The sequence below is a fragment of the Danio rerio genome, chromosome 18 (assembly GCF_049306965.1).
Source record: "Danio rerio strain Tuebingen ecotype United States chromosome 18, GRCz12tu, whole genome shotgun sequence".
Lineage (NCBI taxonomy): Eukaryota > Metazoa > Chordata > Actinopteri > Cypriniformes > Danionidae > Danio > Danio rerio.
In genome coordinates this window covers 49,731,270-49,748,001 of record NC_133193.1, presented here as the reverse complement: position 1 = coordinate 49,748,001, position 16,732 = coordinate 49,731,270, and the positions used below count along the sequence as shown (strand labels likewise).

Sequence of the window (16,732 nt, the reverse complement as noted above, 5' to 3'; positions counted from 1 at the left end):
TTTCCAAACACAATCATTTCAGTTTTCTCTTTGTTTAACTGAAGAAAGTTTTGGCACATCCAATTGCTCATTTCATCAATGCATTGGCAGAGGGTGTCAATGGGGCTGTAGTCATTAGGCAGTAAGGCTAGGTAGATCTGAGTGTCATCAGCATAGCTGTGGTAGGAGATTTGGTTCTTTCTCATTATTTGGCTTAGAGGGAGCATGTAAAGGTTGAACAGCAGAGGTGCCAGAATCGAGCCTTGTGGGACTCCACACGTCATGGGTGTCCACCTCGACCTATGGTCACCTATACTGACATGGTAACCTCTACCTTCTAGGTAAGATCTAAACCATTTGAGGACCGTGCCAGACAGCCCAACCCAGTTTTCCAGCCTATCCAGAAGTATGCTGTGATCGACAGTGTCAAATGCAGCACTGAGATCCAACAATACCAGCACTGTTATTTTACCTGAATCTGTATTTAGGCGTATATCATTGATTATCTTTATAAGAGCGCTTTCTGTACTGTGATGTGCTCTGAACCCCGATTGAAAATTGTCTAAACACCCCCTGAAGTTTAAGAACTTGTTAACCTGGTTAAAAACAACTTTTTCAATGATTTTGCCAATGAAAGGGAGATTTGAGATTGGCCTGTAATTGCTCAATAGGGTGTTATCCAGGTTGCTCTTCTTCAAGAGGGGTTTAACAACTGCAGTTTTAAGTGAGGTTGGAAAAATCCCTGATAGAAGTGAATCATTTACCACTTTTAGAAGATCTATTTCTAAACAGGTAAACACCGTTTTGAAGAATGATGTGGGGAGCGTGTCAAGACTGCAGGTTGATGTTTTCATAACTTGCACAGTCTCTTCTAAGATTTTGCTGTTAATTGCCATGAAATCAGACATAATATCTGATTTCTTAAGTTGTGGTTGAGCTTGTTTGATATTGACACAACTTGGCTGATTGCCTTTCTGATATTATTAATCTTATCAGTGAAGAAATGAGCAAACTCATTACATTTGCTTTCAGAGAGGAGCTCACTTGGAATCTGACTGGGGGGGTTTGTGAGTCTCTCTATCGTTGCAAAGAGTGTACGAGCATTATTTAAGTTGCTGTTTATAAGGCTTGAAAAGAAAGTCTGTCTAGCAGTGTTTAGTTCCATATTAAAGGCATGAAGACTGTCTTTATAGATGTTATAATGGACTACTAGTTTTGTCTTTCTCCACATACGCTCAGCTTTTCTGCACTGCCTTTTCATCATTTGTACTCTCGGTGACCTTGTCCAAGATCCCTTTTGCCTGCCAGTCATCTTCTTGACTTTAACAGGAGCGATGTCATTTATGACATTCTCAATTTTAGAATTGAACAAATCAAGGAGAGCATCAACAGAATCTGCAGATATACTTGGAGCTAGCGATATGGCCTTCATAAACTGCTCACTGGTGTTCTCATTTATGCATCTCTTTCTGACAGAGACAGATCTGTCTTTAATAGCTGGAGTGATCAATATATCAAAGAAAATACAGAAATGATCAGATAGTGCCACATCCTTAACAACAGTCGATGAAATGTGTAAACCCTTAGTTATAAGTAGATCAAGAGTGTGTCCACGATTGTGTGTGGGTCCTTGAACATGCTGAGTCAGATCAAAAGTGTTAAAAACAGTCATCAGTTCTTTTACAGCATTGATTTCTGGATTATCAATGTGAATATTAAAATCCCCAGCAATACTAAAATAATCAAATTCAGAGGTTACAATTGATAACAGCTCTGTAAAATCGTCAATAAAAGCTGGAGAATATTTTGGAGGTCTGTAGATAATGATCAGTAAGATGCGTGGAGCACCTTTTAGTGCTATACTCAGATATTCAAAAGACAGATAGTCACCAAATGATACTTGTTTACATTCATACACATCTTTAAACAGGGCAGCGATGCCTCCACCTCTCCTATTAGCTCTGCAAACACTCAAAAAGTCAAAGTTTAAAGGAGCTGCTTCATTCAGAACTGCTGCGCTACAACTGTCATCTAGCCAAGTTTCAGTTAAAAGCATAAAATCAAGGCAATTTGTGTTGATAAAATCATTGACTAAAAGAGACTTATTGTTGAGTGATCTGATGTTTAAAAGCGCTAACTTAACAGTTTTAGCTGTTTTTTCTATAGTAGTCTCAGATCTACATTTAATAGACACCAGATTTGAATGATTTGCTAAACGGCCTGATGAAGTCTTTGGTTTTCTGTCACTTAACACAACACATATCTGCTTAGAGAAAGCTACAGACACACTGGGTTCCTGCTTGTTCTGAAAACATTTGATAAAGACACTGTTATCTAAGCAGGCCCCCGACACACATCACAGAGAGCTCTTGTGTTCACCAGCTGAAGATGGGGCGTTGTTGTTTGGGCCCTGGCGGTGTGATCGGAGGGCTCTTCCAGGTGGGCTCATAGGTGGTTGTGGAGCAGGCCGCTTTTTGGTTGGTAACTGGGGGCTTGCGGCAATGGAGTGTGAAAGTTTAGTTCCAGCATACACCAGTTCCTCCATCTTTTTTGAAAAACCCAAGAGTGGTGAACATTGTGACAATGAGAACGTGTCCGGTGACAGAGGCTGTGCATCTGGAGATTCTGTCTGCAGAAATATGTTTTCCTGAGGATCATTTTTGAGTGACGAGACTTGATGCTGTTCTGATGCGTCACAGTCTGCCTGTGTTGAGCAGAGGGCAACTGATAGTGTCCCTATCAACATTGGGTGTTTTGGCTGCGTGGCATTATCACTGTCCTTGGGTGATTCGTCAGCCACAAGTCCACTCAGGAGCTGATTTGTAGTCCTGTGGTCATCTGGACATTTGCTAGGTGTGTGTTTGCAATTCAGTTCAGTGGCATACACAGCTGATGGATGATTGAGGGAGAAAAAAATATTGTCCTTTAGCACCTTTGCACCAAATTTGTTTGGATGAAGGCCGTCTGATGTAAACAGCTGTCTTTGGTTCCAGAAGAGATTGAAGTTGTTGATGAAATTCAGTCCTTTCTTGTTACATGTTTTCTGTAGCCATACATTTAGACCAAGAAGCCGTGAAAACATATTTGTCCCTCTTGCAGGGAGTGGTCCACTTATGAACGCCTGAACCTTCAATCTTTCAGCTGTTTCCAAGAGCTCACAGAAATCTTTCTTGAGCAGTTCTGACTGTTCTTTCCGAATATCATTCTTCCCCACATGGATGATAATCCGTTTTGCCGTCTTGTGCTTTTTCAGAATTTCCTCAAGTTCTTTGTTTACATCAGAAACTGTTGCATGAGGAAAGCAGTATGTCATTGTAGATCTGCTCCTGAAATTCTTGATTATTGAATCTCCTACGACTAGTGTTCTTATCTCAGGTGCGATCGGAGCAGAATGCCGCTGTCTAGTCGGCCTTGAGCCTCTGTTCCATGCAGAATTAGTTGCTGAATCATGCGATCTCTGTCTGACTGCATTTGGGGATTCTTCACCCATATTACTCAAAACTTCATATCTGTTCTGAAGCTGTATTTGAGTCCGAGCTGTATTTGGGGTAGAAGACGCTAATGCGGTAGCGTATGATCTGACCCCTCGAGTACCCTTTGGTCTCGCACCTTGTTTATGCCAATGCTCATTTTCAACAGTTCTTTTCTGTTTTTCTGTGCTCAAAACAGTAGCAGGAACAGATTTATGGGACTCACCGGCTGTGTGCTGAGAGAATCCACAATGAAGCTGAAGTTCTGGTCGGATCGCAAGCAACTTCGTTTCAAGAACTGCAATCTTTTGTAGAAGTTTGTGGCAGTTTGTACAGCAGTGAGAATCTGAATTAATCCGATCCAGAGGCATTTTCACAGCCGTGTCTTCCCGTCTCCGGAATGTAAGTAGCTGATAGCTGGTAGCGGGAGGATTGTTTAGACGGTAATTCCTTTCTTGTTAGTAAAGCTATATTCCAGAAAGTTTGTAGAATCGATGCTGATCTTCAAGCTGTGTTGTTTGAGCACTGTGCTGATAGGCTCAAGTTAAAATTAGGGTATAAGATATAAAAGCAAGAGTGCGAAGAGCGGAGCAGTGGGCAAAGACGTCCGAACAGTAGCAAAGCAGGAAGTAAAATGATAAAGTGTGATGTTGACAAAATACAAATTATATCCTAATATAGGGTCGCCCACTGAAGCTAAGCAGGGTTGAGCCTGGTCAGTAAGACTTTTTTATTATCTGCCAGACATTTTTAACCACAGTATTACTTTCTAATGATGGCTTCATCTTTATTCCCCCATTTTTAGCCTTCTGATCAAGTTAAGTCAGATTTATTAGTTTATTAGAATCATCTGATTTCATTAAATGTGGAATTTTTAATTGAGTAGGTGTAATTAACTCATTTATTTTCGTTTTTGGCTTAGCCTATTTTGAAAAATTATCATTTCTGAGAGACAGGGCATCAGTGTCCATTAGTCAAAGACGATTGACATTGCCTAGCCACAAGATGGCGCCAGGACCGCATAATTAGCCCTTGTTTGCCTGTTTTCTTTAGCGGTCACGGTTTTTAGGGTGGACCGGATGGCGTCAATAAGAAGCTGCGAATTAGAAGCTGGATTCAGCCTCGTCCCTCCTTATCGCAAACACAACAGCAGTCTGGTAGTGATTGCGCTGCTTTTTTTTTGTGGTTAATTATTGTGATAATGTAACCGTCGTTTAATGTTTGAAATGCATCGTGTATAAATGTCATGTCCCCTTTAAGAGGTCTTCTTCTGTGGTTGTTTTACCTTTGAGATGTAAGCACGCATGTATGGGAGCTCAGTTCAGTTCTGATGAGCTCTGAGGAGAAGTGTGTGATGATCGCTCGACCAATGTGTCATTCTTTTATTTCAATAATGTAGCTTTTATTTTGTGAGGGGTGTTTGAGTGTCTTTTTCTTTTCTTTTTTCTATTTTTATTTTCTATTTTTTCTATTCTATTTTTCTATTTTCTTTTCCTTTTCCTATTAACATGCCATTGTCGTTGACTGGCATGTAAATATTCGACAGCACTTGGAAGAAATGCATAAAGGCCTATTGGAAGAGCGAAATAGTTTGTCTCATTTTTTTTAATTCCTCAAAGACTCCGGGTAAACAATGGGACACCTGGCGCTCATCACAATACCAACGGCAACAGAGAAATACTGTAGATTGTAATAGACTGTAGGGAGCTATCTCTGTAGATGGACAGCATTTCATGCCAAGTTCAGCCTTATAATTTTAAAGTGTGAGCAAAATCAGCTGTTTTATCATCACTTTAGACATTACGCTATAGAGTCATTCAAACACAAACTCTAAAGTGACGTTGGTCAATTAGTAACGGCTTCTGCTGTTCTGATGTCAGCTGCAGATGTAAATGAATGGCGGAAGAAAGTAGTTCCTAATACAAAAGGGTTTTAGACTCTCCGTGTTTGATGTTCTTATCTATACTCACGATTGTGCCTTTGAACTGTTGTATAAACGCAATATCTCACTCGTAGCAGTGCGATATGGCTGTATATCAGCACTGGTGGGATGCTAAGGCAAAGCACGCCTCCCACCAGTGTTGATATACAGCCATATCGCACTGCTATGTGTGTGATATTGCCCATTTAAAGCATTTTGATCATTAGTTTTTTATGCCACAGGGGCGGCACAGTGGCCTAATGGTTAGCTCTATCCCCTCACAATAAGAAGGTTGCTGGTTCAAGTCTGCATGTTCTCCCTGTATTGGCATGGGTTTGCTCCGGTTTCTTCCACCGTCCAAACATATGCACTATAGGTGAATTTAATAAGCTGAATTGGCAGTAGTATGAGTGTGTGAATACGAGAGTGTATTGGTGTTTTCCAGTACTGGGTTTCAGCTAGAAGGTCATCCACTGTGTAAAACATGTGTTTGAATAGTTGGCGGTTCATTCCGCTGTTGCAACCCCTGATAAATAAGGGAGTAAGCCGAAGGAAAGTGAATGAATGAATTAGGGGTGTCGCGATTTCGTTTTTTAATCGAAATCGATCGAAATTTATGCTCAATTTCGATTATCGAATCCAAAAATAGAATCGTCGATGCTGCCACGCCCCCATGTCATGTCAGCTTGGCTTGCCAAGCGGGAAAAAAACATGCTTGTTGAAGTGCATGTTAAACTGCAGAAGCAGGAGACCCGTCGACAGAGCTTAAACCCTCTCCTCTTTCAATGAAGTCGCCAGTGTGTAAGCATTTTGGATTTCCAGTGAGTTATGTTGACAACGTTCGTGTTGTCGACAAAAAAAAAAAACACAGTTTTGCAAGCTCTGCTATGTACGTATTACGTACGGTTCGTCCGATAGACAACACCGGCATCGCGATCCTCCGCCCGCCCCCGTTGCAAATCCGCTCGCAAAAAGTACACACTCAGGCCCTGTTTACACTGTCTTTGTTTTTAAATGGCATTTTAGAACGACAACGATTTGACATCCACAGTGGCGTGCAGCATTTCTGAGCAGCCCTCCTTCCTCTCTACCTCTGAAAATGCACATCACGTGACCACACAGACACAGACGCACACACAGCCATGGGCTCGAGACAGCAGGTCCAGGCAGTCAGAGGACTTTTTTAGCGAACACCTCAGATACTGTTGGCTGGTTCCTGTTGGTTGTGCGTCTTTTTTTACCGACGCCATTTTAACGACACAGATCACTGCCTATTCACGAGTCCCGCAGAAAAAAGTGATTGACAGGTGGTAATTATGTGTGTCTTGCCTTTATTCATTTACTGTATGATTTGTTTATGGGTAAAACAAAGACCATGCAGGTCAGGTAGTTTAAACGGTAGGCTACAAATAATTAATTGGTCATTAAATAATTAATTATTCATAATCGACAATCAAATCGAATCGTGCCTTCAGAATCGAAAATGTAATCGAATCGAGGATTTGGAGGATCATGACACCCTTAGAATGAATACATTTAATATGACACATAAATAGTGTACAGCTGAACACACACACAAATACAGCACATATCAGGCCTGCGTCATCTCTTTTAACAAGAACGCATGTCTGTGGCAAAGGAAATGAGAGATAATTACACTAATTGGATCGATATCGCTATATAATCATAAGCTAAAGCAATTAGCCCTGTAGATTTCAGTGCAGGTGTCTTGTGGGTCTCCTTTACGTTTCTAAAGGTCGATTCAGGATATGAATTGATCTCAGCTCTCATTCTTCAAGCTCAAGTAATTGATAATCAATAGATGTTTGGCTGAAATGGGTGTTGGGTTTTGTACATCTGGAGCATTTAATAATACGCTGCAGTTTCCACCTCTCATCCATGTTGTTGTTGTTATTGGGTGCAGTTTTTTGCAGATCCGTGTGCCAGCAGTCCCTGTCTCCATGGCAACTGTAGTCAGGATGGCGAAGGGGAAGGGTTTTCATGCGAGTGCAGTGAGGGCTACAGCGGTGCCCGTTGTGACCTGCCAACCTTGACGTTTGACCTGTCCGAGTCCACCTGGGACCTCGCTGAGAGCCTCGTACCCGAGCACGCCACGCCTGCCACTCCGGCCACACCCGCCACCACCACTCAGGTGCTTCAGCCAACCACAGTCCTCACCACCACTCAAGCCCCACCCACCCTGGAGCCCTGGCAGCCCAGAGCCGGTCAGAGAGTGCTGGAGATACTGTGGGACGATCAGCAGGTGAGCAGGTGTGCGTCTGCATGCAGAAAGGGATAAGATGATACAGATTATTTTAGTAAACGAAGACTGAGGCTAAAAATTTTGGTCAAAAAACAAATTGTTAATTGAAATAAATTTTAAAAATCACAATAAATGGATGAACTAAAACTGAAATAATAAATGACAATAAAGGAAATGTAAGTGGGGTTAGCCGTGAAAATTCGCTGGGGTCAAATGCATTACCGTACTGCCCAAAAGCGTGAGAGTGCTGCTTTTGTAGTTACTAGGGTATTTTAAATGGTTGCTAGGCTGTGGGAATGCAGTTTGATAGGTGAAAATTTTATCAGCTTTTACCAAATGAACCTAAACCCTGAACCTAAACCTCTTTTTATGATGTTATGTGCTGATATAAGGCTTGTTATTTTTGTTATATGGTTGTTGGGCGCTATAAGTGGTTGCTAGGAAAAATGTACAATTTTGTTATATCACTACTTAATACCGGGTGATGCGGTGGCGCAGTGGGTAGCACGTTCGCCTCACAGCAAGAAGGTTGCATTTCTAATGCAGTACCTACTGAGTAGTAGGTGGTTTCGGACGCAGCCAATGAGTTTTAGTTGCATTAACCACCAGACTCGATGTCAGACGTTTTGTGCCAATGCTAAGTCTACCCTGCTGAAAAATCCAGCTTAAACCAGCCTAGGCTGGTTAGCTGGTTGACCAGCCTGGTTTTAGAGGGGTTTTGGCCATTTCCAGGCTGGTTACCAGCCACTTCCAGCCTGGTCTTAGCTGGTCAGGCTAGAAAATGACCAGCTAAATCTAGCTGAAACCAGCCTGGTTTAAGCTGGAGATAGCTGGTTTAGGCTGGGCTCCCAGACTGGTCAAGCTGGATTTAGCTGGTTTTAGTTGGTCATTTTCCAGCCTGACCAGCTAAGACCAGGCTGAAAATGGCTGGAAACCAGCCTGGAAATGGCCAAAACCCCTCTAAAACCAGCCTGGTCAACCAGCTAAAACCAGCCAACCAGCCTAGGCTGGTTTAAGCTGTTTTTTTCTCAGTATGGTATGGAGACATAAATGAAAATAATAATAATCATCAAATCTAATAATCGCTTTTATAATTATTATTATTATTATAACCTTTATTTTACCAGGAAAGACACACTGAGATTAAAAATCTCTTTTACAAGAGCGTCCTGGCCAAGATTAGGCAGTACAAAAGTCACATGAGTCCAACAGACAACAAACAAAAAAACAATTTACAGTTAACGTGAATCACACTGACAACTATTCAAAACATCTACAAACCTGAGTTTCAACTTCTAAATCTTTTATAGTCTTTTTAAAAGCATGTAGTGAAATCAAGTCTTTGAACTGCAACTGTGTTTGCAGATTATTCCAAGCAAAAGGTGCTGCGTACTTAAAAGCTTTTTTTCCCATCTCAGTCCGCACTTTAGGGACAGATAGTAAATAAATATATTGTGACCGAAGACCATAGTTAAGAACAGGCTTTTTACAAATGTAATTCTGGAGATATGATGGGAGTAAACCCAGTATAGATTTGTAAACAAGAATATGAAAAAGCTTGAATGGCCTACGAATGGACAAAGCAGACCAACCTACCCTAGTATACAGCACGCAATGATGAGTAAGGGATTTAAAATGAGTTATAAATCTTAGTGCACCATGCATTATATTATAGAATAATAAGCAGTCATTCTGTGGTGCAAAATCTCACAAGCGGCTGTTTGTAGAAGAACCTGTAGATGGCGCTCTTACAGACAAGCAGATTTTCTTTATTTGGCAAAAACATTATTTTTTATTGATCTTTAATAGAGTGGAAAACTATTACATCCATTTGTATGCAAAAACCCGGAAGCGAGTTAGCATTTTAGCCGTTCCGGTTCCCTCGTCCCAAAGTCAATGGGTTTTTTGAATGGGACTTCAGTAAAATTACTTAAATAATAAGGTCTGAGGCTAACACAAACTCAAGATACTTACACGTTTTATCCTACAACATAAAACACATCAGTTACATCAAACTCTTGAGTTTTTTAAATGGGTTACGCTTCTTTAAAAAGACGTTGCTATCAAGTTGCTAAATGGGACTACAGGCGGTGTCGGAGACATTATAGAACAGCTTCTTTGCCATTCCAGATGACTTCATTATTAATTCCAGATGACTTTATTATTAATTCCAGGTGACTTTATTAATTAATCAGTTATTTGAGTCATTGCAGAGATGTATGGATGCAGTCCTCCAAGCTCATGATGGAGTCAGACACAATATTCATTCTTTCTCCACTGCAGCACGACTTTATATTCTATACTGGACATTATTTCTGTTAAATGACAAGACTTTTGTCTAAGCAAAGTCAGACCTTACTGTCCTAATGAAATAATTAAAAATCAAGGCATTATCATATTTTATTTTGCTAAAAATAAGTGTAATCTAGAGGCCTTTGCCTTTCATATAAGCCACTTCTGATCCCAAATGATCAACTAGAAGTCAAGATATTATTTGTTGTTCCTAAAACTTGGATAGGCGACAAGACTTTTATCAGGTAGTGTATTAGAAAATAAGAAGTGTGTGTTTTTGTGATACTAATGTGCAATGACAGCTCAGTCTGGTCTGGAAGGCAGGATAACTCTGGGTGTGTGTGTGTGTGTTTCTAGATTACTAATGAAGCTGAATGTGTGAGCACCGCAGGAGGAGAGTCTGCCGGAATGATGAGCATCTCCTTGGAGCTCGCAGAGGAAACAGCTGTGAAGTAGGAAGCTTCCTCCTGTCCTATTTTTCTTAAAAAAGGAAAATAAGATATTTAGTAAAGGGGTGGGCTGTTTAAATTTGTTTGAAATACTATTCTTTTAAAATTTGTCAAATAGCATAGGACTGGAAAATGACCAGCTAAATCCAGCTATAACCAGCTTGACCAGCCTGGTTTAAGCTGGACATAGCTGGTTTTGGCTGGGCTTTCAGCCTGGCTAGGCTGGTCAAGCTGGTTTTAGCTGGTCATCTCCCAACCTGACCAGTTAAGACCAGGCTGAAAATGGCTGGAAACCAACCTGGAAATGGCCAAAACTACTCTAAAACCAGGCTGGACGACCAGGCTGGTTTAAGCTGTTTTTTTCAGTAGGGATCCCACAGATCTCGCCTCACAGACCACCATATTATGTCTGTAATGAAAATAGCCATGGTAAGGGACATTACACCTATAATAGATGAGATTGTTACTATGAAAAGATTCAGGGTGTCTGGTAAGAGTTAAAAACTCCTAGTTTTCTTAGCTTTGACATATATGCCTAGTGCAAGTGCCCTTTGGAGCAAAATTTCTTACCATTAATTTTTAAATAGGCCACTATTTATCTATAATAGCCTACTAATAAATATATTGCTTTATTTTTCCCTTCTTAAATGTGCTGTTTAACAGTTTTCCTCCTACTGTACTGTTTTATGCTTATATTGGTTAGAGACCATATTTCATGTTTTGATGGAGATAAAACCTGCTGTGACACAAATGTGGACCAAATTAAAATTAAACCTGAAACCTTGCTATTTTGATAAATGTCGTTTAATGAAGTGTTATAGAGATGTAATACAGTTGTTAATACACTTTTATTTTCTCCAATAAATACATTTTAAAAGTGTGTATGTACGGCCCCTAACTTTATTCACAACACTCAGGCCCCGTTTACACTAGTGCGTTTTAGTTTTAAAACGGCGTTTTAGAATGAAAACGATCCGCGTCCACACTCGCGTTTTATCCAGCGTTTCTGAACTGCTCTCCGTCCACACCAAAACGCTGAAAACGCACATCACGTGACCACACAGACACTCTCGGGCAAGCGCTGCAGCCCATCTACCCAGATGAGAGCTCTGCTAGTCGGACTCCTCATCAAGCATCTCCCGCTGGATCTAATCTCACTATATTTATTAATCGGGATATTTCATTCATCTTGTTGTCTTTATCTAACGACATATTCCCTGACTTTGGTCATTGGAATCTATTACTTGTTCTCAGGTAACGTGTTTTGGCTGAGCGCAAAGATAAGTAAATGATTAATGTAAGCACGTAGCCTATTCTGTATATTGACTGATCGCTTGCCTTTATTTCCCATAATGTATAAACTTATTGTATGTTATACTTTTATAATGGCCATTATCGATTATTAAAACTGATATTGAGCAAAAGAGAGGGTGTGTTTCGTATTTTCACTGAAATTGAAAGGAGGCAGTTGTCATTGGCTCCGTTTTGTTATAAATATTCACACAGTGAAGATGACACTCATGCAGCACGACGCCTCAACATTTCTGCTGTCTGTTTAGTTGTTAATATTAAAATGAAAATAGGCAGTTCCTTAAATCATGTTTACATTTTATTGTTGAGAAAGTGAAACAACGTGGCCAGGGTGATGTGAATGAAGTTATAAAGTACACTGTTCCCTTTGAAGATTTACCCGTGTCCTCGGTATAGTCTGTTGTCCATATCAAACTGAGAAGAAGAGACTGCAGCCTTGATCAAACTTGCGAAGTCTGAACTTACAAGGAGAGAATGCAGGATTGAACTGTGTGTGTTAGGTTACTTAATATTCAGGAAAAGCCCCAATCAGAGACGCGAATGTCTGCAGCCCCGCCTCCGTTTTCAGATGTCTCCGTTTTCCATCATCCACACTGACGCCTGTTTCACACCGCAAGCGTCAGCGGCGCGTGAGCAGAGCGTGAGCAGCGCGTGTGTTTTCGGCGTCCATGTTAACAGATTAGAGCTTTCATACCGCACGCAGCAGCAGCGCGTCAGAGCGAGGCGTGAGCGTCGCCGAAGCAGCAGTGCAGCGATAGTTTCGGCGCTGGGTCTATTTTTGACGCGCTGCTCACGCTCAATTAAAGTGACAGAGCATTGAGAATGACCAAAACACATTGAATGACAGTAAAAACTAACAATTTTACCCAATAAATGCGTTAATAATGTCAAATGGTTTATATATAGTCATTCAAATGAACTTAAAACGATTAAAAACGGCAACAAACATTTATTTAGGCCCGAACTACAAAACCAAATGTAAAACTATTTTACTATCAGTTTTGCTTAAGTTGCACACTAGTGTTGTAGGAGAGGGGAAATGGAATATTTACGGGATTTGTAGTCCATAGCGAAGTGTATTGTGGGTAGTGTAGTGCGACACGCATGCTGGATTATGTGAGCTCGCTGTGTTCTGTGCAGCTGAGCAGAGCAAGAAAGTTTTAATCGGCTTTGTTTTATGTTCACTCGAATTATTCCTACCGGGAGCTGTTTGCACTGTGAATCTGACAACACGAAAATAAGTAAAAGAATGGCATGCATTAATTACTTTTGTCCGTCTCATCATCTGCACGAGCATGAATTAACGAGCTGTTTTTCTGCCGCTGGACATCACTAAAGCGGAGAAATTAACACTAGTTTGATCAAGTATAAATATCATTATAACTATATTGTATAAATATGATTATAACTAGGTCTACAGCAACCTGATAATCAAAAAACAAATGACATGATATCACAGGCGATTGTCTTCTGACTGTAGACAATTCTCATATAAGTTAGCTTTAGAAGCATACAGTACTATTTGATCTATAAAATTTGTAAAATAAACATTTGCAGGTTAATGAAACAGCATAGGAGGGGCCTTGGTACAGATGAAAAGTTTAAAAAGTGTATTTGTATATAGAGGGGTAACTAGATAGAATAGACAGAGATAGGTTGATCTCAGCAGCAGCTGCCGAAGAGCTGCGCGCTGCAGACGCAGCTGGTGTGAAAGGCAAACGCCTGCGTGCTGCTACTGCTCGACATACGCGCTGCTCACGCTCTGCTCACGCGCCGCTGACGCTTGCGGTGTGAAACAGGCGTGAGACGGAGCAGCAGCGTTTCAGAATGAAAACGGCCTCTTCAGCGTTTTCGAAACGCTCCGTTTTCGGCGCTCGAGAACTCCGGCGTAGTGTGGACGGTTGGCATAACCGTAGCAAAACTAATGCGTTTTCAAACTAAAACGCATTAGTGTAAACGGGGCCTCAGTGCGGCCCTTACCAAGTTTGGATTTGACACCTCTGCTCTAAATCATAAATGAATAGATGGAAGCCTATTTTTGCCTAATAAGAAAAAAATCAAGCCTTAAAAATGTTTTTTTTTTATTGAAGTTGTGTTTTACTTTGTGAACTGTGCTCTCTTTTTGTGTCTGTCTGTAGGCTGGTTGGAAATGTGAGTGGTTCTGCGGTGCTGTGGCGTGTTGGTGCGTCTGGTTATGAGCAGTGCTCGGTTGCTGACGGCACGATCATGTGGTTCCAGCAGAGCTCTGAGGGTCTGGTGCTGCCCGATCAGTCCCTGCCGCTGGGGCACAACTACTTCATCAGTACGTCTGCATTCTCACCTGTGTGTCTGTTATGTGGTGGAAGTGTTCTGCAGATATGCAGGCACACTTATTGGCTGTTTCTCAATATGCATTTTTCAGCCGTCTTGTGTCCTCGTGTTCTCTTGTAACGTCATCATCAGCTGCCAAAGTTCAGTTCCAATACACAAGACCGCAAGAACAGAGGACGCGTGTTCTTGATATCGAGGACGCATCGATGCAGACTTGAGCACCGAATTTGCTCTAGAAGTCCCAGAAGTCATTGCGACTGGAGGACTCAATAAAAAGAGCTGCGTTTTATTTAGATTTATTATTAAAGTTCAGAGATGTAACTCATTTACTTCAGGAGTTTCCCTAATTGAAACGGTGAATATAAACATCACCATGGACATCTTAATAAAGGAATGAACACATTAAGGCTGTTTGTTTGCTGAAATTCGTATTAAAACCTTTTTTATTTGTATTGTGCAACGTATATTGATAATGTTTTTATGCAGAGTATATATTTTAAAAAGGGGGAAAACAGTAAATCGTTAAATGAATGCTGTAATGTTTAAATAATATTCCATTAAAAACACATGAAGGTCATGTGACCATCAGGAAGAACACAGCATCTCATTTATCACAGGACGTGTCCTCTGTCCTCGCGGTCTCCTGAGTTCGTTCTTCCGAGGTCTCCACAAGAACGCAAGTCCGTACTCTGCATTCTTGGAATTGCAGCCACTGCCTTTGAAACATCCTCATGTATAATGTCTGTTTCTAAATTGTTTGCATCTCTGAGCTATTCTAGACACTAATGAGGGAATTTTTCTTTGGTTCTGTGCAGCAAACAAACTTTGTCCTTGAGCGCCACTGCAGTCTGTGTGCTTGTGCGTCTGTGCACAACTGTTTACTCATCTGTTTGTGTTTATATCTGAGATTCTCAGTTGTTTATTCTGATTTTTATGACAGTTAAACAAATTAAAAGTAAAGGAGAAAATAAGAGTACAAATAGAAAAATTATGAAAATTACCATATTTATACAAATATGGTATATAAACAGGTCAGTACTGAAAGTTGAGGTTGGCAGCATGCCGCATTAGGTAAAATTAATAATAATTATAAAAGAAAAAAAGAAAAGAAAATTTAAAAAGAGACACACAAATGGAAAAATATATTAAAGTGAATAAACTTGTTCTTCAAACTTATGGTTTTACTTCAAGAAAGGGTTGTATGCTTGTGCTAAAGGCACTAGTACTCATTTAAAAGAGTTTGGTTAAGATTACCCTAACATATAACCCAACCAAAGGTTATTATGGCACCTATCCAGCTATGGGTTATTTTTACCCAATGCATTGGGTTCTAAAATTTAACCCAGTGCATTGAGTTATTTTCATTAAATGTAATTTTTTCCATTCTGTTATTACTATTGCTACTATTACTAGTACTTTTATTAATTCTATAATTATGGCTGTGTACATAAATAACATGCAAAAATATTTAAAATGCTTTATTTCCACTATACATTTTGAGTTCCAGACACAACATTTTTATCTATTTGATATAGATCGACTATTAAACGCGAGTTTGTATCATCAGTAATTAAGAATGCTGGTGAAACGGATATAAAAATATGACACAGAAAGGTAAATCGATAAAAACAACAATAATATTGTGTTAGAGCTTAAATAAACGTTATAACGCAAATACAACATTACGCATACATGTTAATACAGCTGAACCAAAGAGCATAGAATCACCAAGAGGCGACACTCCAGTGTAATTCGAGAAACAGCCACTAAATGGCGCGGCGGCCATTTTGGAATGAAAACTGTGGAAAACTGTGGAACATTCCAAAATGGCGGAATCCAGGGCTGTTGCTGGGGGCCAAAGAGCTTAGAATGACCAAGAGGTGACACTCAATAGAACGTTCCATTGCAACAGCATCGCAACAACAGCCCCGGATTCCGCCATTTTGGAGTGGAAGCGATCGGCTGTCCATTGGATCTTATTGCTGTCCCGATGGCAAGCAGCTGCTTTGTTTTTTATTTATTTATTTGAAAAGCGCATTAAAGCTGAGATACAACCTGAAAGACCACAATACAACACTTACCATCACAATCATCAGCACTTCTATTAGTTTTCTTACAGACTTATCCCTGCTGAAAAATCCAGCTTAAACCAGCCTGGTTTAAGCTGGATATAGCTGGTTTTGGCTGGACTCCCAGCTTGGCTAGGCTGGTCAAGCTGGTTTTAGCTGGTCATCTCCCAGCCTGACCAGCTAAGACCAGGCTGGAAATGGCTGGAAACCAGCCTGGAAGTGGCCAAAACCCCTCTAAAACCAGCCTGGTTAACCAGCTAAAACCAGCCAACCAGCTTAGGCTGGTTTAACTTGGATTTTTTAGCAGGGTAATAAGCTGTTGTTCTGTTGGGGTTTTCATTCCAAAATGGCCGCCGCGCCATCTAGCGGCTGTTTACTAAATTGCACTAGAGTGTCGCCTCTTGGTGATTCTATGCTATTTGTGGGCGATGCTGTTGCAATGGAACATTCTGAGTGTCGCCTCTTGGTCATTCTAAGCTCTTTGGCTGTACTGTGTCAATTAAATCTGTTGAAATTCAAAATTTGTAACCTAACTGGTTGAGTTATTTAATAAACAACCCAAAAATAACCCAACAAAGCACCAAATATTTAACCCAACTGGTTCAGTTATTAAAAAATAACAGAATAATGGTTACAAATAGTAGCAAGCACATTGCAAAACCCCGGCA

At 40.5% G+C, this 16,732-nt stretch overlaps 1 protein-coding gene across 1 annotated transcript in view; it reads left to right on the top strand.

Moving 5' to 3' along the window:
* dner (delta/notch-like EGF repeat containing) overlaps positions 1–16,732 on the top strand; it is a 62,470-nt gene that overhangs the window by 15,976 nt on the left and 29,762 nt on the right. The window contains 4 exon segments of the mRNA NM_001282486.1: positions 7,295–7,633; positions 10,283–10,377; positions 13,824–13,987; positions 16,121–16,128. Coding sequence (NP_001269415.1) covers positions 7,295–7,633; positions 10,283–10,377; positions 13,824–13,987; positions 16,121–16,128 — 606 coding nt within the window.